This window comes from Brachionichthys hirsutus, chromosome 2 (genome assembly GCF_040956055.1).
Source record: "Brachionichthys hirsutus isolate HB-005 chromosome 2, CSIRO-AGI_Bhir_v1, whole genome shotgun sequence".
NCBI classification, from domain to species: domain Eukaryota; kingdom Metazoa; phylum Chordata; class Actinopteri; order Lophiiformes; family Brachionichthyidae; genus Brachionichthys; species Brachionichthys hirsutus.
Window position 1 is genome coordinate 14,674,639 of NC_090898.1, and position 16,003 is coordinate 14,690,641.

The 16,003-nt window shown below is 45.1% G+C and overlaps 1 protein-coding gene across 1 annotated transcript in view; it reads right to left on the minus strand.

Annotated features, from left to right (window-relative positions):
• Window positions 1-12,765, minus strand: part of plxna3 (plexin A3) — a 32,313-nt gene extending 19,548 nt beyond the window's left edge. Inside the window, exons 1-5 of the mRNA XM_068750894.1 lie at window positions 12,372-12,765; window positions 11,965-12,155; window positions 10,286-10,833; window positions 9,917-10,081; window positions 8,189-8,371 (exon numbers count right to left, since the gene is read on the minus strand). Of these exons, the coding sequence (XP_068606995.1) occupies window positions 8,189-8,371; window positions 9,917-10,081; window positions 10,286-10,833; window positions 11,965-12,155; window positions 12,372-12,682 (1,398 nt within the window). The 5' untranslated portion in view covers window positions 12,683-12,765. The remainder of the gene's footprint in view (window positions 1-8,188; window positions 8,372-9,916; window positions 10,082-10,285; window positions 10,834-11,964; window positions 12,156-12,371) is intronic.
• Between the last annotated feature and the right edge of the window lie 3,238 nt (window positions 12,766-16,003).

The window sequence follows — 16,003 nt, forward strand, 5'->3', positions numbered from 1 at the left end:
ATAGATGAAAATAATAATGAAGGTTCTGATCGATCAGATTAATTTCAACTATCACAGCCAGATGTAAGCCCCTCCCCTCTGAGGGGAGGGGTCCTGAGCACAGAAACATGATCAACGTCTAAACTGCTCTCCACTGGGATAAATTGACTTTTTGATATCAAGACTGGTTTGGAGAACATCCCAGTTTAGGGTCGGGGTCATTTCAGATTTTATAACGGGTAGGAATGTTCACCATCAGAGGGGATGACATCATTATTAGAATACATAACATTGTTCTTAGAATAGGTGACACCATTACAGGCAATTACATCACTGCTACATTTCATTGTGTAATTGTTAGAGTTGATGACATCATTAGAGTTGATGACATCATTAGAGTTGATGACATGCTTTCAGTATTGAGCACAAACGCTATACTGATAAAAGCAACAGGATGAAGCAGCTGAATAAAACGGTCCAATCAGACGGCAGATAGATGACGTTTGATTACGTCACTTCACACTGAATGATGACCTCACATCTGATTGGGTCCCACGCAGGTTTCACAAAACAAAAAAACTGTCATGTAAATGGCCGTCAGACTGGGCGTGGCAGCGGCCTCCACACACACACACACACACGCACCTACACACGCACAGAGGAATATTTTGTGGATGAGCCATGAAAGAGGAAACGGATTCGCTCGCTTTTATTTCAGACCACACACTGTTCCAACTGTGTGTGTGTGTGTCTGTGTGCGTGTGTGTGTGTGTGTGTGTGCGTGATCTCAGTCCTTTGGGAAAGACTTTATAGATTTTGCTGTAAAAAACACGGTCAATAGAGAGAACGAGAGAGAGAGAGAGAGAGAGAGAGAGAGATGAGGGTGAGGAGGACAAAGAGGAAGAGAAACAGATGAAGTCATTTCCCAAGGTGAGTCCTGACACACACACACACACACACACACACCACTGTGATAAGCGGTGTGTGTGATTTATCGGAGAGTCCTGACCAACAGTCATTTATCACCTGGCAAGGACACACACGCACACACCTACACACACCTACACACATGCACGCACACACACTCACACACCGTAACACTATATAGTTAATGTCATGTTAAACATCCCTTAATATAAATACATTCACTGAGCTGCATTCTTTGTTGGTTTCAGATATATTTAGCTTTGTTGTGTTTAAAATTGTGCTTAAGATTGTATCTGCAATGCATTCATGCAAACACAGAAACTATCTTAAATGTTTTATTGTGTATGTCTGACTTATGGTGCTTTATTTTGAAAGTTGCCTGACTGACATCCTGTCCGCAGCGTGACTCGGCCTCTGTGCTTTTTCTCATTCACCATGTTTACTATAAACATGTGACACAGTGGCGTGATTTATGTGAGAGAAAAGCATAATAGGTACCGTTTAAATAATTACAGGAAACACAAACACACACACACGAGGTCAAACAGTCAGGCAAACAGACTAAATCATTACAGCTCTCTCTGACAGGTTCAAACCTGTTAGCCCTGTCACCCACCAATGCTAACATACAATGCTACGCTAACAGCTGTTGAACATCCGGACCCTGCTCCCTAACCCTATCAACATGGAAACCTTTGGAGTGTCACTGCCAGCAAGCTCCATTTACCGCAATGTTACCGAAAGATTCAAAGTGATCTTGCTAACAGGCAGACAAACAGACAAACCAAAGCAGGCAAAAACATAATCTCCTCGGCGGAGATAATAATAAATAATAATAATAATGAATGCTGCCTTTGTAGAATGAATTCAAAAGGTTCAATCTAATCATATGGATTTAATGTGGAACTAATTGCTTTCATGTATTCAGCAGGCACCAAACAAACGATTGCAGCTTCTAACTTCATCACAGGAGCTTATCCACATCTGCTTTTAACTAGAACATCTGGAAACACTCCCTCTCTAACACACACACACACACGCACGCACGCGTGCGCACACAGTCAGTCGTACTGTCAACTGGTGTTTTAACACCTCATTGATTCCAATCTGACAAACCCCGCCTCCTCCGCTTCAACACGCATTCAGGAAAACACGAAACGTAAACAGGGAAACAAATTAACGCGAGTACGAAAAACCTGACGGCAACAACAGGAAGCACACAGAAGCCTCTCATTGACCCGTACAAAACAATGCCTCAACATGCCGACAGAACCTTCAACCGATTTCAGACAGAGAGCCAATCACGCACGCACCCGCCCGCCCTCGCGCACACACATCTGGTTGGCTCGTGACAGTTGCAGCTGGTCTAGGCAGAGGCATAAATCTACACCCAGGCTTCAGACGTGGCCCGCTCTCCCTGATCCTTTTAGCAGCTATAAATGGTGCCCAGCTCTCACTGGATCGGTTCGCAGCCGCGTGTGAAGCGGTCGGGATGAGAATCAGCACCTCTAAATCCGAGGCCGGAAAAAGGGTGGAGCGTACCCTCCAGATCGCGGAGGAGATCCTACCCCAGGTGTAGGAGTTCAAGATTCTGGCAATAATCAACAGAATATTAGTATCAATAAACACTTCTATTAAATAATCTATTTAGTAATAATTTATCGATGAACTCATGCTTGACAGAACTCGCTCAAATATCTGATTGGCTACAAATCAAGAAGTGAGAGAGGAGAAACGGATTGGCAAGTGATTTATCTGTTGCTACGGCAACAACCAATGACTCTAATCTAATTTACAAGATATCAAAACAAAAACACCAGCTGGCCCTAAACTCCAACTGAGACGGGTGCATGTGCATGTGTGCGTGCGTGCGTGCACGCAGAGAGCTCAGGTGTGGAACGTCTTCGTCCAATCCCACACCAATCAACCTCAGTTAAATGAGACTACTAATGGGATGATGTGTGTTTGAGTTACTGTCAGTTCATCAAAAAATGTAACCAATCAATTGCCCCGCTCCACTGAGGGCGATTTGACTTGCTGGAAGCCTGAAGGAGATTAACTGCAAAGTTTTCTTCTAAACAAACATCCAGGTATCGACAGGATGAGGCCGATTAGCATTCAGATGTAAAAAGCGGAACTTAAATTCTGCACGCTAGTTAGCTAGCAAATCTAATGATAGCTAATGCGTACCAGAACAGCTCTCATTAGCTAATGTTAGCTTTCAGAGCTAATTTACAAAGGTAGGTAACACCTATCCCGCGGAAAAGACGGCACTTTCAGGATCAGCACCGGACAGCTCCATATGTAGCCGGCTACATATGGAGCTGTCCGGTGCTGAAGTTCTCCTTCAGGATCAGCACTGGGCAGCTGAATGTTTCCGTTTGATCAGTTTACTACTTAAGTTACATCGCATATTCAATTGTATAGTTGTAAAAATACCTTTCGCTACAGATATCGAATGTCAGTAATCATAGCTAGCATTAGGTAATGTTAGCTTTCGGAGCTAATGTACAAAGGTAGGTAACACATTTCTGTTATCAAAGGAAAAATTAGCCAATGGCAGCTACAATAGCTAATGTCAACAATAACAACTAACATTAACTACTTTCTGATGTCATAGCTAACAGCTGTTACAATAGCCAACATTAGCCAAGTAGCTGATTTAGATGGGCGAACCACATTGTCTGGGACGCCTGCGTGAAGTGAGCGTTAAATAAGTTCCACAGGTGAGACTCGCAGGTGCAACCATCTGGAAACAACAAACAATCATGCCCTGATTGGGGGGGGGGGGGGGGGGGGGGTATTCAGCTTCTTCCTCTGAAACATCTCAAAGACAGAAACAGGTGCAGACATCTCCTGATGCTAACCTGATCAGCAGATTGATTATCCACTCTGGCTGTGAGGATTCTTTCTTTGCTCGCTGCTGCAACAAAAGCCGGAAAAGGATGTTTGGGAGGAGAGCGGCAGGTGCAGGCTGCTCGCTTACAAACAGACATCACTGTTATTAGAATAAAAGCCTCGATTCCCCATCGTCTCATTAGCCAATAATGGCTCCGTTCCCTCTGAATGCCGCAGCTGATTGGCTGACTCATCTCCGCTAATTCACTTTGTGCTAATGGAGGAGAGGAAGAGCAGCGGGAGGAGGAAGCGTCCTTTAATAAGAATGCTGGAAAAAGGCTTTCAGACTGTGTCAGTTTGTGGAAATCTCTATAGACGAAGATTTAAAGGAAAAGTTGAGGGACGTCGGCAACGTGCCAGCTGGACAAGGACGAGCGCTGACAGCGCCAGATGCAGAATTATCAACAGAATAACTGCAGTCTTTCAGCCTGATAATCAGACCGGATGGCCGTGGTGAGAAACGACTCCTGAGATTTACCTCCAGCCTTCACAAGACATTAAAACTAAACAGCCTAGACAACAAGGGCTACGATTGGACAGTCCTGACTCCAAAAACAGCTGGGATATTGTGTAAAATGGTTCAGCATAAAGCATTCGCCCTCCTGATGAATCTGGAGTCACAGCTCAAGGTGGTATAATTTGCTCCCAGATTAACTAACCAGTGGAGTTAATGGACTAATGCTTGCATTACATTCGTTTTACTTGATAGCAATTAGCATGTAGCTCCTCCCTGGCTACAAAGCTGGGCGTCTTAACCCTAGCAGAACTCCTCTTGACCCGTTAATGGATTATCTGGAGTGAAATCAGCGGAATGCTCCTTTACTGGGGGAGTCACACCTCAACATGGGCCATCCGTCTGGATCTTCTCAACCAGTGACACCAGTACAACATACAGACTGGAAACCAGTACAGACCAGAGCACAGCTTCAGCTCTGATTGGGTGAGAGTGTGTGCGTTTGGGGGCTGCGGTCAGTGCAGCGTGTCTCCGCCTGTTTGCTTTGGAAGCAGAACAGACACACGCGCACGCACACACACACCCTTCCAGCTTCCTGTCGCCTCATTCTCTCTTAACACACAAATGACATCACCCACTCTGAGCCAATCAGCTGTCAAATCAGTTCATATGAAATGATTACTGATAGCTGAGAAATCCATTACTACTGTTGCCACGGCAACAAGTCTAACTACTAAAGAAATATGACTCTGTGTGGCAGTGATACTACTGCTAGTACAGTAAACAGTACTGATGCCTGTACTACTAAAAGAATCACAAAGATTTAAAAACAAATTGTCTTTTGAAGCGTTGAAACGAATATTGAAATATTTAAGACCAACCTAAATTAATTTCTTTCAGAGAAATAACAACACATTTAGCAACCAGATGATGCTTCAGTGAAAAACCTTAATATCTGTTTGACCCTTACTGGTTTCAAAAAGTCTGAAATATGCTGGTTAGCACTGTTAGCTTTACACGGCTGCACCTCCTTTATCCTGAAGCTATTTAAGCTGATAGCGTAATCAGATGTTAGTCTTCAGATGATTTTCAACTGTTTTTTAAAATAATTTATTTTGCCTTTTGGCTGTAAAAAAATAAAAATAAAAACGTGATCACTCGCATTGCTATGGCTAATCCCACTAAAACGGCACTGTTGGCATCACTAGCTCTTTTCATAAGGATCGTGTTATTAACAAATCTTTGTGTTTGATTCTATGAGACACTTTTTACACTGAAATCCAGGAATTCTTCTGGAATGTTACTTGGTTTTCCGATGATTAATTTGATTTAGAGGTTTTGTTCTTCATCCATCAAGATCTGTTTTGAGTGAATCGCCTGATGCGAGCTGTGGTTGGACTGGTCAGCTCCCAGTCTGAGGTAAACTGAGCAGCAGTTTAAAATGTGTTCTATCTGGATTTAGCTCCGTTTGAGGTTTCCTGCATGTGTTGGCACACAAAATAAATGCCCCAGAGCTGCTTCGGGTTCCAGGTCCACGTCAGACTAATCCAGATCACTGCTAACACCGGCTTGTTGGAACCAGTGGACAGAAAGGAGCTAGACTCAGATACTCAGGTTAGGTTACTACAAGATTTCAGAGGTCAAAATCAGTGTAGAAGTATTCAGATCCTTTACAACAGTTAAAGTACTCACTCACAATTCCGCAGCCAGTACATTCTGCTTGTCGTAACAACGATTCTTTAAAGACATACTTTTAAATTTCGGGAAAAGCATGTTCTAACTCATCATTAAACGAGTACCGGTATAGGGGGTCGTCAACTTACGACCACAATTGGTTCCGAGGGTTTTGTCGATAGCTGACTTTGTCGTAAATCGGCCCATGTTAAATTACCGTAATGCGTCATGATTCTGTAAAGGAGGAGTAGAAAGAGACAATTTCCTCCTGGTAGACATCCTGGGTGAGACCACAGAAACTGTAAAAACGCCTCATAAAAAAACAACAGACCAGCGCAGTCGTAAAGTCGAACTGTCGCCATCGCATAGGGCGCAAGTCGATGATTACCTGTACGTTGTCCAGTAAGAACACTAGAAAGACCAGTTGGAGTACTAGAAATACCAGTCAAAGTAATAAAATTACCAGTTAGAGTACAGGAACAATACCATTAGTGAAAAATATAGTTTTTCAAGGATAACTATCAGACTAATAATTATTTTTTATTTCTCTCGTCATCAATAAACTCTTCTGAACACATTTCTGCCTCAATGTGTGAGACGTGAAAACGGGATGAAGGTTCTCTATTTCTTAGCATCTGGTTGGCTGCTGTAGTGATTGAGAGGAGAAAAAGAAGGATAAGAAGGAGGAGGAGAATCACTAAATACAGAACAAAAGTGTTCTCCGCCAAAATACACAACCAAAGCCTCCATTTCCAGCACAACGCAAACGACTTCTCCGGCTACTCCTCTGCTCCTCCCTCCATCCATCACTGCTCCTCTCAGAGGTCATCCTTTAGAGGAGCCTCATGTCTCTGAATATTAAAGCAGTTGCTGCGTGGGAGGAGGTGAGCGGGGTGAACAGCCTCCATTTTTACTTTTCAGCCAATTAAAATTCATCCTTCAGAGGCTGGAAACCTGAGCTGGAGCTGATGGTGAGGTCAGATGTGGAAGGAGAAGAGCTTTTTAAATGCATCTTTTAATTTTAACGACCACTGATGGAGATGAATGCGTCTGGAGGAAGATGCATGGAGAAGAGTTCTCCTGCTGAAAACCACCAGAGGAGCAAAATTAATCATTTACACCACAGTGACCTTTAAACGCTATTTCATTCAGATAACACTGAGCGAGTTGATTTCAGCTCTTTGGGGTCTGATTTTTACATCTCTTTTTAAATTCACTTCACATTCACATAAAACACAATAATCCAGCGTTGTACAAGTGAATTCAGAAATGGATCGTTCTGAAGACGAGGCTCCATCAGTCCTGATGAGCGGAAGAGGTCGTTTAAACCCAAACCCTGAGATCAGATCTCACCGGTAGGGTTTAAAGCCATGGAATATTTGAATAGAACAGGAGATAAATGGAAAATAAATGTTTAAAATTACATTTTTGTCCAGATCAATGAGATAAATGTAACTGATGACCTCATAAAAGCCATGCAGAACAGACACAACCTAGTCTCAGGCATCAGAGATAAAGTAAGCCAACGGTTAGCTGATGTTTGCTACTGTAACCAAGATTATGTAATATTTGCTATTATAGCTAATAGTATACTGTATATTACAGTTATATATAGCTAAACTCCTTCAGTCTGGGATCTGCATACTCGGAACCACAGCATGAGAAGCACGGAGCGAGTACAATTCCTCCAGGGGATGAAGTTCTGGACCGATCAGTCCTGCTACACCTCCGTCCTTTCAGCCAATAAAAACCCTGGATATGAACTCACTGTTTACTGTCTATGAAATCACAACAACACTTCAGCTTCACGGATAAGAATAATGAGGACGGAGCCGGCGGCAGCTCAGAAAACACAGCAAAAAAACACGTGAAGGAATTAAATATTTATCACATACCTGCTGTTTATTATTGGGTCTGAATTCAGGCACAGCTTCTTAGGATGCTGGCGGTGTTCTCATTTTAACAACAACACCTACAGGTCCTGGATCCGGCTGTCTGCTTCCAGTGTGGTTTTTGGGACCTCCTCCCTTTCTGCCTCAATGAGCGGGCATTTTCATTTCATTTCCCCCCGGATACAGTCACACACATCTGATGCCGATTAGATGACTGAACCTCCAATCAGATTAATCTTCTGCTCTGATTGGTCCATTCACGAGGAAAATTGTGAATCATCCCAAAAGAATACTAATACTTCCACACCACTGATTTGTTCTCCTCGAGTCAACCAATCAACCAGCATCCATCCATCCATCCTACCTTCTTCAGCTGTCCGCTCCGGGTTCCCACAAACACCACTGTATGTTCTCCGTAGGTGTAAGCTGCCACGGCGCCCATGCCTTCAGTCCGGTCCTCATACAGCGGGTTCCCTTCGATGACCCTCAGGCCCCCCAGCGGCTGGTTCAGCACCAGACCGCAGAAATCATCTCCAATCTGCTTCGGCTGTGGAATAGAGAGGACGGAGACATTTGTTGAGATGAAGGTCCCCTAAACATGATGTCATTAATGACAAGTGTAATAATAATAATCCGTGGACCAAGCAGTGGCCCATGTTGAACTCCAGAGTTCCTCAAAATACAAGTTAAACCATCACAGATTCAAAAGATGAAGCTGCGAGCGCCGCTGGACTCATGTAAATGAAATGTTTGTCACACAAGGCTCACTTCCTGAAACCCACTGAGACCCACATTTGATGGGTAATTTTAGAACTTCTGACCAGTTTGTAATTGAGAATAATTTCAAACCTTTAAAAATAATCCCTTCAGAAACAAGAACAGGTTCAATCCGTCATCGTTTCATATTTCTGTATGTTATTATGCTGAGAGTGTATAGAAACCGGGCGCAGTCCTTCATTACAGGGTCCACACACTCACCAAGGTCGGCTAACACCCTGTCATTAGCGGGTTCAGGCCTCGATGCCTCACAGCAGTAGAGCAGAAAAATCTGGAGAAACATTGGTCTAACTGCTCTCAGATCAGCTCACATCTCTATTTATAGCAGACAGAACAGAGCATTTATTTCCCTTCCATCATCTCAGCAGACGACCCGACCCGACAGGACATCCAAACTCCGACAGCAACAGAGGAGCGATCGATACCAGAAGAACATCTTCATCCACTAAGCAGAAAGACGATGAATCTAAGACAGGTTTTATTTATCAGACTGTGAGTCCTGATCAATTATTTTCATGTGCCTGGTGCCTCTCTACTGACCAATCAGCTGTCAGAGCTCTGCCTCTGCGGCCGGTGAGACGGCGAAACAAGATGGAGAACGTCTTTTAGACGCAGATAATGCTAGGTTTTATGTCGTATCTATGCTGCTACCAGAACTCCTGAGAAAAACAAACACATGCGTGGAGGAGGGGTCCTTGTGAGTCCAAGAAAACCAAAAAGGGTAAATGAAGAGGAAGATGGACGTCTGTAGATAAATAGGAAGAAGATTATATTCACAGAATGACCAAGACAACCTGGAAACCAAGCAAAAGAGGCCTCAAGATCACACGCACACGCACACACACACACACACACACGCACACACAGTAGACAAACACAAACAAGGGACACTGCCATATTACCCCCCATTGTTTATGATAAAAGAAGGAGGTCAGAGCCTCATCGCTGGCTCCGCCTCCACTGTCTTTGCCCCCAAAACATTTTCCTGAGTCTGACTCGGATTGGTTAGTTGGTTAGTTAGTGTTGACACCGCGTTCCCATCCCCCACTTCTACTCCCACCATCCAGTTTCCAAATCCAACCCGAGCCTCCGGACTCAGATCCTGGCGCGTTTCCCTGCCGGTTGCCATGGTTACCATTACAGGCCGTCAGCGCTGTGAATAAGAACATCACCTACCCCCCCCGTGACCTTAAATAACCCCACTGCAGTGAGAGACAAGTCTCTTTCTCTACAGTTCCTGCTGGGATAACTGGTTTTCCTCAGAGCTGGTGTTTCCTTTTGACAGGGAGAGAGAAAAAGAGAAGTTGTTCCTCACCGTGTGGATGCAGGGCAGCTCCTTGTTGAGTAACCACGGCAATGAGAGTCTTCCCTCGCCACGGTAACAGGAGCGGATCCTCTCTCTCATGACCAGGTTGATGTCGTGGAGGGTGAAAAGACACAGGACGGTCTCTCTGGGGGGGTTCGAGCGATTCTTCTGACCCTGAAACCACAAGAACAATCTGAGAGGGGCGGGTCAAAAGCCCAGAGGGGGCGGGGCAACCCTGGAAGTAGGTGCCGCCTCCACAGAACCAGGAAGCAAACAGAAATTTCACACGGAGCATTAAAACAAGTAGAAGAACAAGAAGGAAAGACAGATTGACGATTGATTGATTCGATTCAGGATGGTATAATGAAGGTAAATCACCTGTGAGAAAACGACAAAGAGGACATCATCATCCTCAGACAGGCCGAGCGCCTGGGCCAGCCGCCGCCCCGGTTTCTGCTTGTAGGCGGCCTGGACCAGCCGGTACTCCACGCCGTCTTTGCTGCAGCCCAGGGGAAACTCCACGTAGGAGTAGAACTCGGTGTCGTCGGAGCACATCCTGACGATCTTGGAGGTGAAGAACTTTTCCCCACCGGCGTCCATCTGCGTCAGCTGCGTGTCCAGCTGCAGGGTCAGGAAGTAGACGTAGGTGCGGCTGGAGAAGCCGTAGACGTAGTAGATGTCGAAGGCCGGGTAGAGGGACAGCGTGTCTGACGGGATCTTGATCTGTGAGGAAACGAACTCGTCTTGGTAGACCAGCGAGAACATGTTGACGCTCTCCTCGTCCGCTACCAGCTTCCTGCTGGACAGCGTGGGGAAGTACTCAGACTTCCCATCGATGGCGGCGCCAATGAACAGGCGGCTACCGCCTTTCAAAGGCTTCTTCCTCTTCGGGTCAGCCGTCCAGTCATCCTCACCGACAACCACGCCTGGAGGGGAGGGGAAAACGATTCATCCAATCAGGCTCTGTCGTGAATTAGGACCTAAAAGTTTGACGTGAACTCAAAGCGGCGACTTTCAGGAGACAGGAGAAATGCCACAGGTCGAAGAAACGGGGCACGGTAGGAAAACTACGTCTCTGGCTCTGGAGTCGTCTGACAGCGCGCAGATGATCCCTCTGGCATCCCGTAGATTCTGCCGCAGCGTCTCACAGATCTGCTATGAGGCGCATCGACCACGCAGCCGTCAATCAGGCCTATTTGTTCCAACTACAAGCTGAATAAAAACCTGAAAACATTTTGACACCCTGACAAAATGATTGACTCTTGCAGGTTGAAATGCTTTTCCTGCCTGTCAAGAACAAAATAAAGTGGAAATGCCGGAGCTAAGTTTTTGTTCCTTTTTGGCATAAAAAATGTCAAAACAAAATATCAGGACGAGATCCGGCGAATTTAAACCTGCAGGAAACGCGTAAAGTGAACATTCAAACATCAGGGGTTCTTAACCTCGTGGGAGGCACCAAACCCCGCCAGTTTCATATGCACATTCACCAAACCCTTCTTTAGTGAAAAATAAAATATGCTTTTTTTTTCAAATTCATTTTTTTAATAGTGCACAAAATGAACTGTGCATGAACATCAGCTTCTTCAAAGACCAAAACCAACACAGTGCATGAACTCACAATAAATGACATGCTGCTGCCTTTGAGAGACAGCTCAGGTGCGTGGCTTCACCTTGGTGCCGCTCTCATGTCATGTTCACAGCCAAGTCTGTTCCTTTTCTTTTTATGTCCAGCATCCTCAAAGGATTGCTCACAAATATATGTTGTAACAAATGGTATTAAACATTTCAGGGCTTTTTTTTAGCAATAACAATTCCCCATCTCCGTGTAGCTTCAAAAAGTGTTCCTTAATTTTTACCGGTGCGAGACTAGAGCTGCTCAACCCGGCATTAACTTCACCGTAGATTTTTGGATATTTCTTTTATTTAACATTAGCTTAGGTTAGCAGTTAGCTAGATGTGCCTGTTGTTGCTGGTTTAGTAGCTGTCAAACAGTTCGTTGTTCTTTCTCTTAGTGTTCTACCTGCTCAGGTGCGACTCAACTTTCCACCGGAGCTTACCTGCCATCCCGTCAGCCTCCCTGGCCCCAGACAGGTAATGTTCTTTACGGTGATGCGGCTCTCCGAGTTTAAAAAGATCCTCCAGTCTGAGAAACTGACAGATGCCCTGCCAGATCGACCCACAAGCCACCAGTCTGTTCCCAGTGTAATCCACCAGTAAGAGCTTATTCACATTGTCCGACGACTCCAGTCTGGAGGTGGGGACATGAGACAACAGGTAAGCTGTTAGACAGGTGAGTGAGAAGACAGTTGACCAAGCATAAGGTGAGGATGTAGACAGATAGGCAAGAGAGAGAGGTAAACCGTTCAGAGAAATAGATGAGGATAAAAACACAGCCAATGGACATAAGACAGGTGCCGCAAAAGAGGTGAGACAGACAGGTGTTGTGTAGACAGGTGAGACAGACCTGTGGGCACAGGCTCTGACGCTGGGCGGTGGGTAACACTTGGCGTTGTCCTCCACTGGGCCGGTCATGTGACTCCTCAGCTCCGTCAGATTGGCAGACAGCTTCAGCACTCTGTTGACGGCACCGACAAACACGTCACCTGTCCTCCGGTGGACCGTCAGGTGGGTGAGGGAGGTGTCGAACACCTGGTACACCGCTCTGTCGGGCGCCGTGGATGGAGGGAGAGGAACAGCCGGGGCAGAGTGGAGTGGGGAAGAGAGGAGGAGGGAGAGGAGGAGAAAGAGGGGAAGTGAAGAGTCAGAGGGGAGCATGGTGGATAGAGAGAGGAGGAGAGGATGGAGGGATGGAGGAGGAGAGGAGGGGAGGAGGAGAGAAGAGCTGGCTGCAGGTCTGATGAAGAGGCAGCTTCAAAGCGACATGACTGGAAAGAGAGAGAGAGAGAAAGAGAGACTTCAGAAATGTACAAATATTCAACTACAGAAGCCCGCAGAGGACATTTCAAAAGGTTAAATACAGCAGGTCCTCACTTAACAATGGAGTTACGTTCCAGAGACACCGCCGCTAATGCATTAGCATTATGACCACTACACTGTAAACTAGCATTACTGTTAGTCGTACACTCTAAATTAGCATGATCTGTTATGCTTCTGTTAGAATTAGCACTGATAAGAGGTCAGGTGCACCCATTTATACTCCGAGGCCTCCTCTCTCTCTCACACACACACACACACACACGCACACACACACACGCGCACACACACACACCTGGACCTTCTGGACTCTCAGCCCAGAGCTACACCAATCCTTCACCTCCAGTCTGACAAGGAGCTTAAATCCTGCTATTAATGCTAAAAGCTCAAACAGGAATAGGATTGTGCAGAGATGTATAGATCAGATGTGTGCGACACCGAGTCAACATTATCGATCTGTTTCCGTCTGCCTTCTCGCTCCTGAAGCTCACGTAACACTGATCCGGTGGAAACTTCCCCCTCGTCCCGGCAGCTGTTTATGTTTGACTGACGGATTGAATCGCTGGAAACCACACAAACGTCCCTCAAGCCTTTAATCCACGTTTGTATCTTGAACGAGACCAAACAGAGGATCGTCTGCGTGTTTCTGCCACAACACAAACACAGTGGAGTTTATTTAGTTTCACGTTTACTGCACTCACCAAGAGGCAAATCTCTGATGTTCATGAACTCAGCAGGGGGTCAAGAACCGGCAGACGACGACACCCAATGACATCACTAAGATAAAGTCATTAGCATCGCTTAGCTCACATTGCCATCATAAGAACTTAAATTAGCCTCAACTAGCAGTTAGCTTTCAATAACATTCTAGGAATTTACATTCACCTTGGTTAGCAGTTAGCCTTTACAATATTACCATCCTCATAACCGACATTACCCTTAGCTAGAAGTTAGCAGTTCTTGAGATGGAAAAAAAGCACACGAAACAAAACATACATTATTTGTTGGAATTGCAAGAAAAATGTTTGTTCAGTGCATGTTTTGGATTCTTCAGTACAGTGAAGTCGTCTGTTTTATTTAGCCTAGCTTAGCACAAAGACTCTAGTGGAACACCTTAGTGGTGCTGGCAGCAGATAAACCTGAGGAGACGTTGGAGCCTTAATATCTCAGGTGTAGATTGGATTCCATGTATGACTCCCATTGCGTGTCGTCGCTAACAAACTGTCCTCGCTAATAAACCGTCCTTGGTGACACACCAACTCGCTAAAGGGTCTGGGCCTTCCTGAGCTGCTTTTCAAAAACATCTGAAGAAGAAACTCTTTTGATGAAACCAGCAAGTCGTCCCCGCGGCGACCGCTGCGCTCACATCAACATAAACTCGAAATACGTCGATCCGACTAAAACTCGAGTGGCCTCACTAGCGACGATGGTGACAATGATGTTGATGTTGACGAAGCATTCAGCGGTTCGACTCCAACTGACCGCTGCTAATGAGACAGTAGAAGAAGTGTTTTATGAATGGAAGGGGCAATACATTTTTTTATTCCAGCAGTAGTGGCTTCCATTATTAACCCTGTGACACACAATTCCAACACAAAGAGGCAGTGAGACATCAGCACATTAGCTAATTATCCTGCTGGCCGAGGGAGAGGAGGGCTCGACAGATGGACCAGTGTGTGCTGAAGACAACAGGCAGCTGGCTGGACAGATAGAGTTTCTCCAACTGGACCGCATCTCCATTGACCTGCTGAACCACAGACCAAGTTAACCGAGGCCAACAGACAGCTTAATATTTATGAAAGCGAATTATGGTTACATTATTACAATAAATAATAATATGATAATAACATATGTCAGAATAATAATAGAGATAGAGATCCCCACCCTACACGATTCGTTCAAATTCCATAAACATCGGTCAATAATCAATCGAGATATTGAGGAACACATTTTGAAGCTCCATTGACCGCAATGTTAACGGACGTTTCAAAGTGATCCAGAATCCAGGATCTCTTCTGGATCATCACCAAAATGTAATCATCTGTTCCTGGTGAGATTCCCAACATATCCTGAAAATATCATCAAGATCCATCCTTAACTTTCTGAGCTATGATGCTAACAGTCAAGCAAACCAACGCCGGTGATCTCACAACCCCCAGCCTCAGCAGAGGTAACGAATGAATGAAGTAATGAATGAATGAATATAATAAAAACAACTCTGCTTCATTTCCCAGAGCTTTGACAGGTCTGAAATGTCCATTTTACGGTACATTTTCCTGCTGATACTCTACTTTGATCTCCTTACTGAAGTAACTGATTACTTGGGGCATCAACGGAGGAGAAGGTTTAAATAATTTTTACAGATGGGCCAAACTCCAACCGGTTGCTCCTAACTAGGAGGCATGAACCAGTGCACCCTGACCCTCACCCACACACAGGGACACCTCCATCTGCATCCTCCCCCCCCTCCTCACCCTCCATCTCTTTGACTGAGGCCCTGTTTGGCTCCAATAACCACCACAAAGGCACATTGTGCTGCAGCTTCCTGCTGGAGGAGGGTGGGTCCGAGGGATCAGGGTGGTCCGATGGAGGAGATAAGAGCCGGACACGCAGATGGAAAAGCTCCACCTATCAATAGGATTATTATTCCATTTATTGATCTGCTGAAATCCTAATGAGATCATTTTCTCCTTCTGCAGGGCACGCTTTGTCAACTGCAGCTGCAGGGAAATGACCATATAATAGTTTGTTGATAAAGTATTATCCTAGTGTTGATAACCATCAAAGAGCCATGAACCAATCAGATGTGAGTATCTGTCCTGATATCTAAACACAGAAATTGATTAAATAGGATTCTATTTTATAAAACATGAAAAAGGACCTCTAAACCGCTCAGAACCCGATTTTCCTCTTTAAAATGTGTCGCCGCGACTTTAAATCTGATTTAATTTGACTATTGTGTCACTTCCTGTAATTAAATGAACACAGTGAAGTGTAAACTACTGTGTACTTTAATTTTATTGCGTCTTTCTCTCAGACGGCCTCTCTAATTACAAGCCGCTGTTAACTGTCTGTGCTATTACCAGTGACAGCGCTAACATGCTAACACGCTGTCCTGTCACTTTACTGCCTGTCTGTGAATCTGAGCTTCTTCCTGCTGCT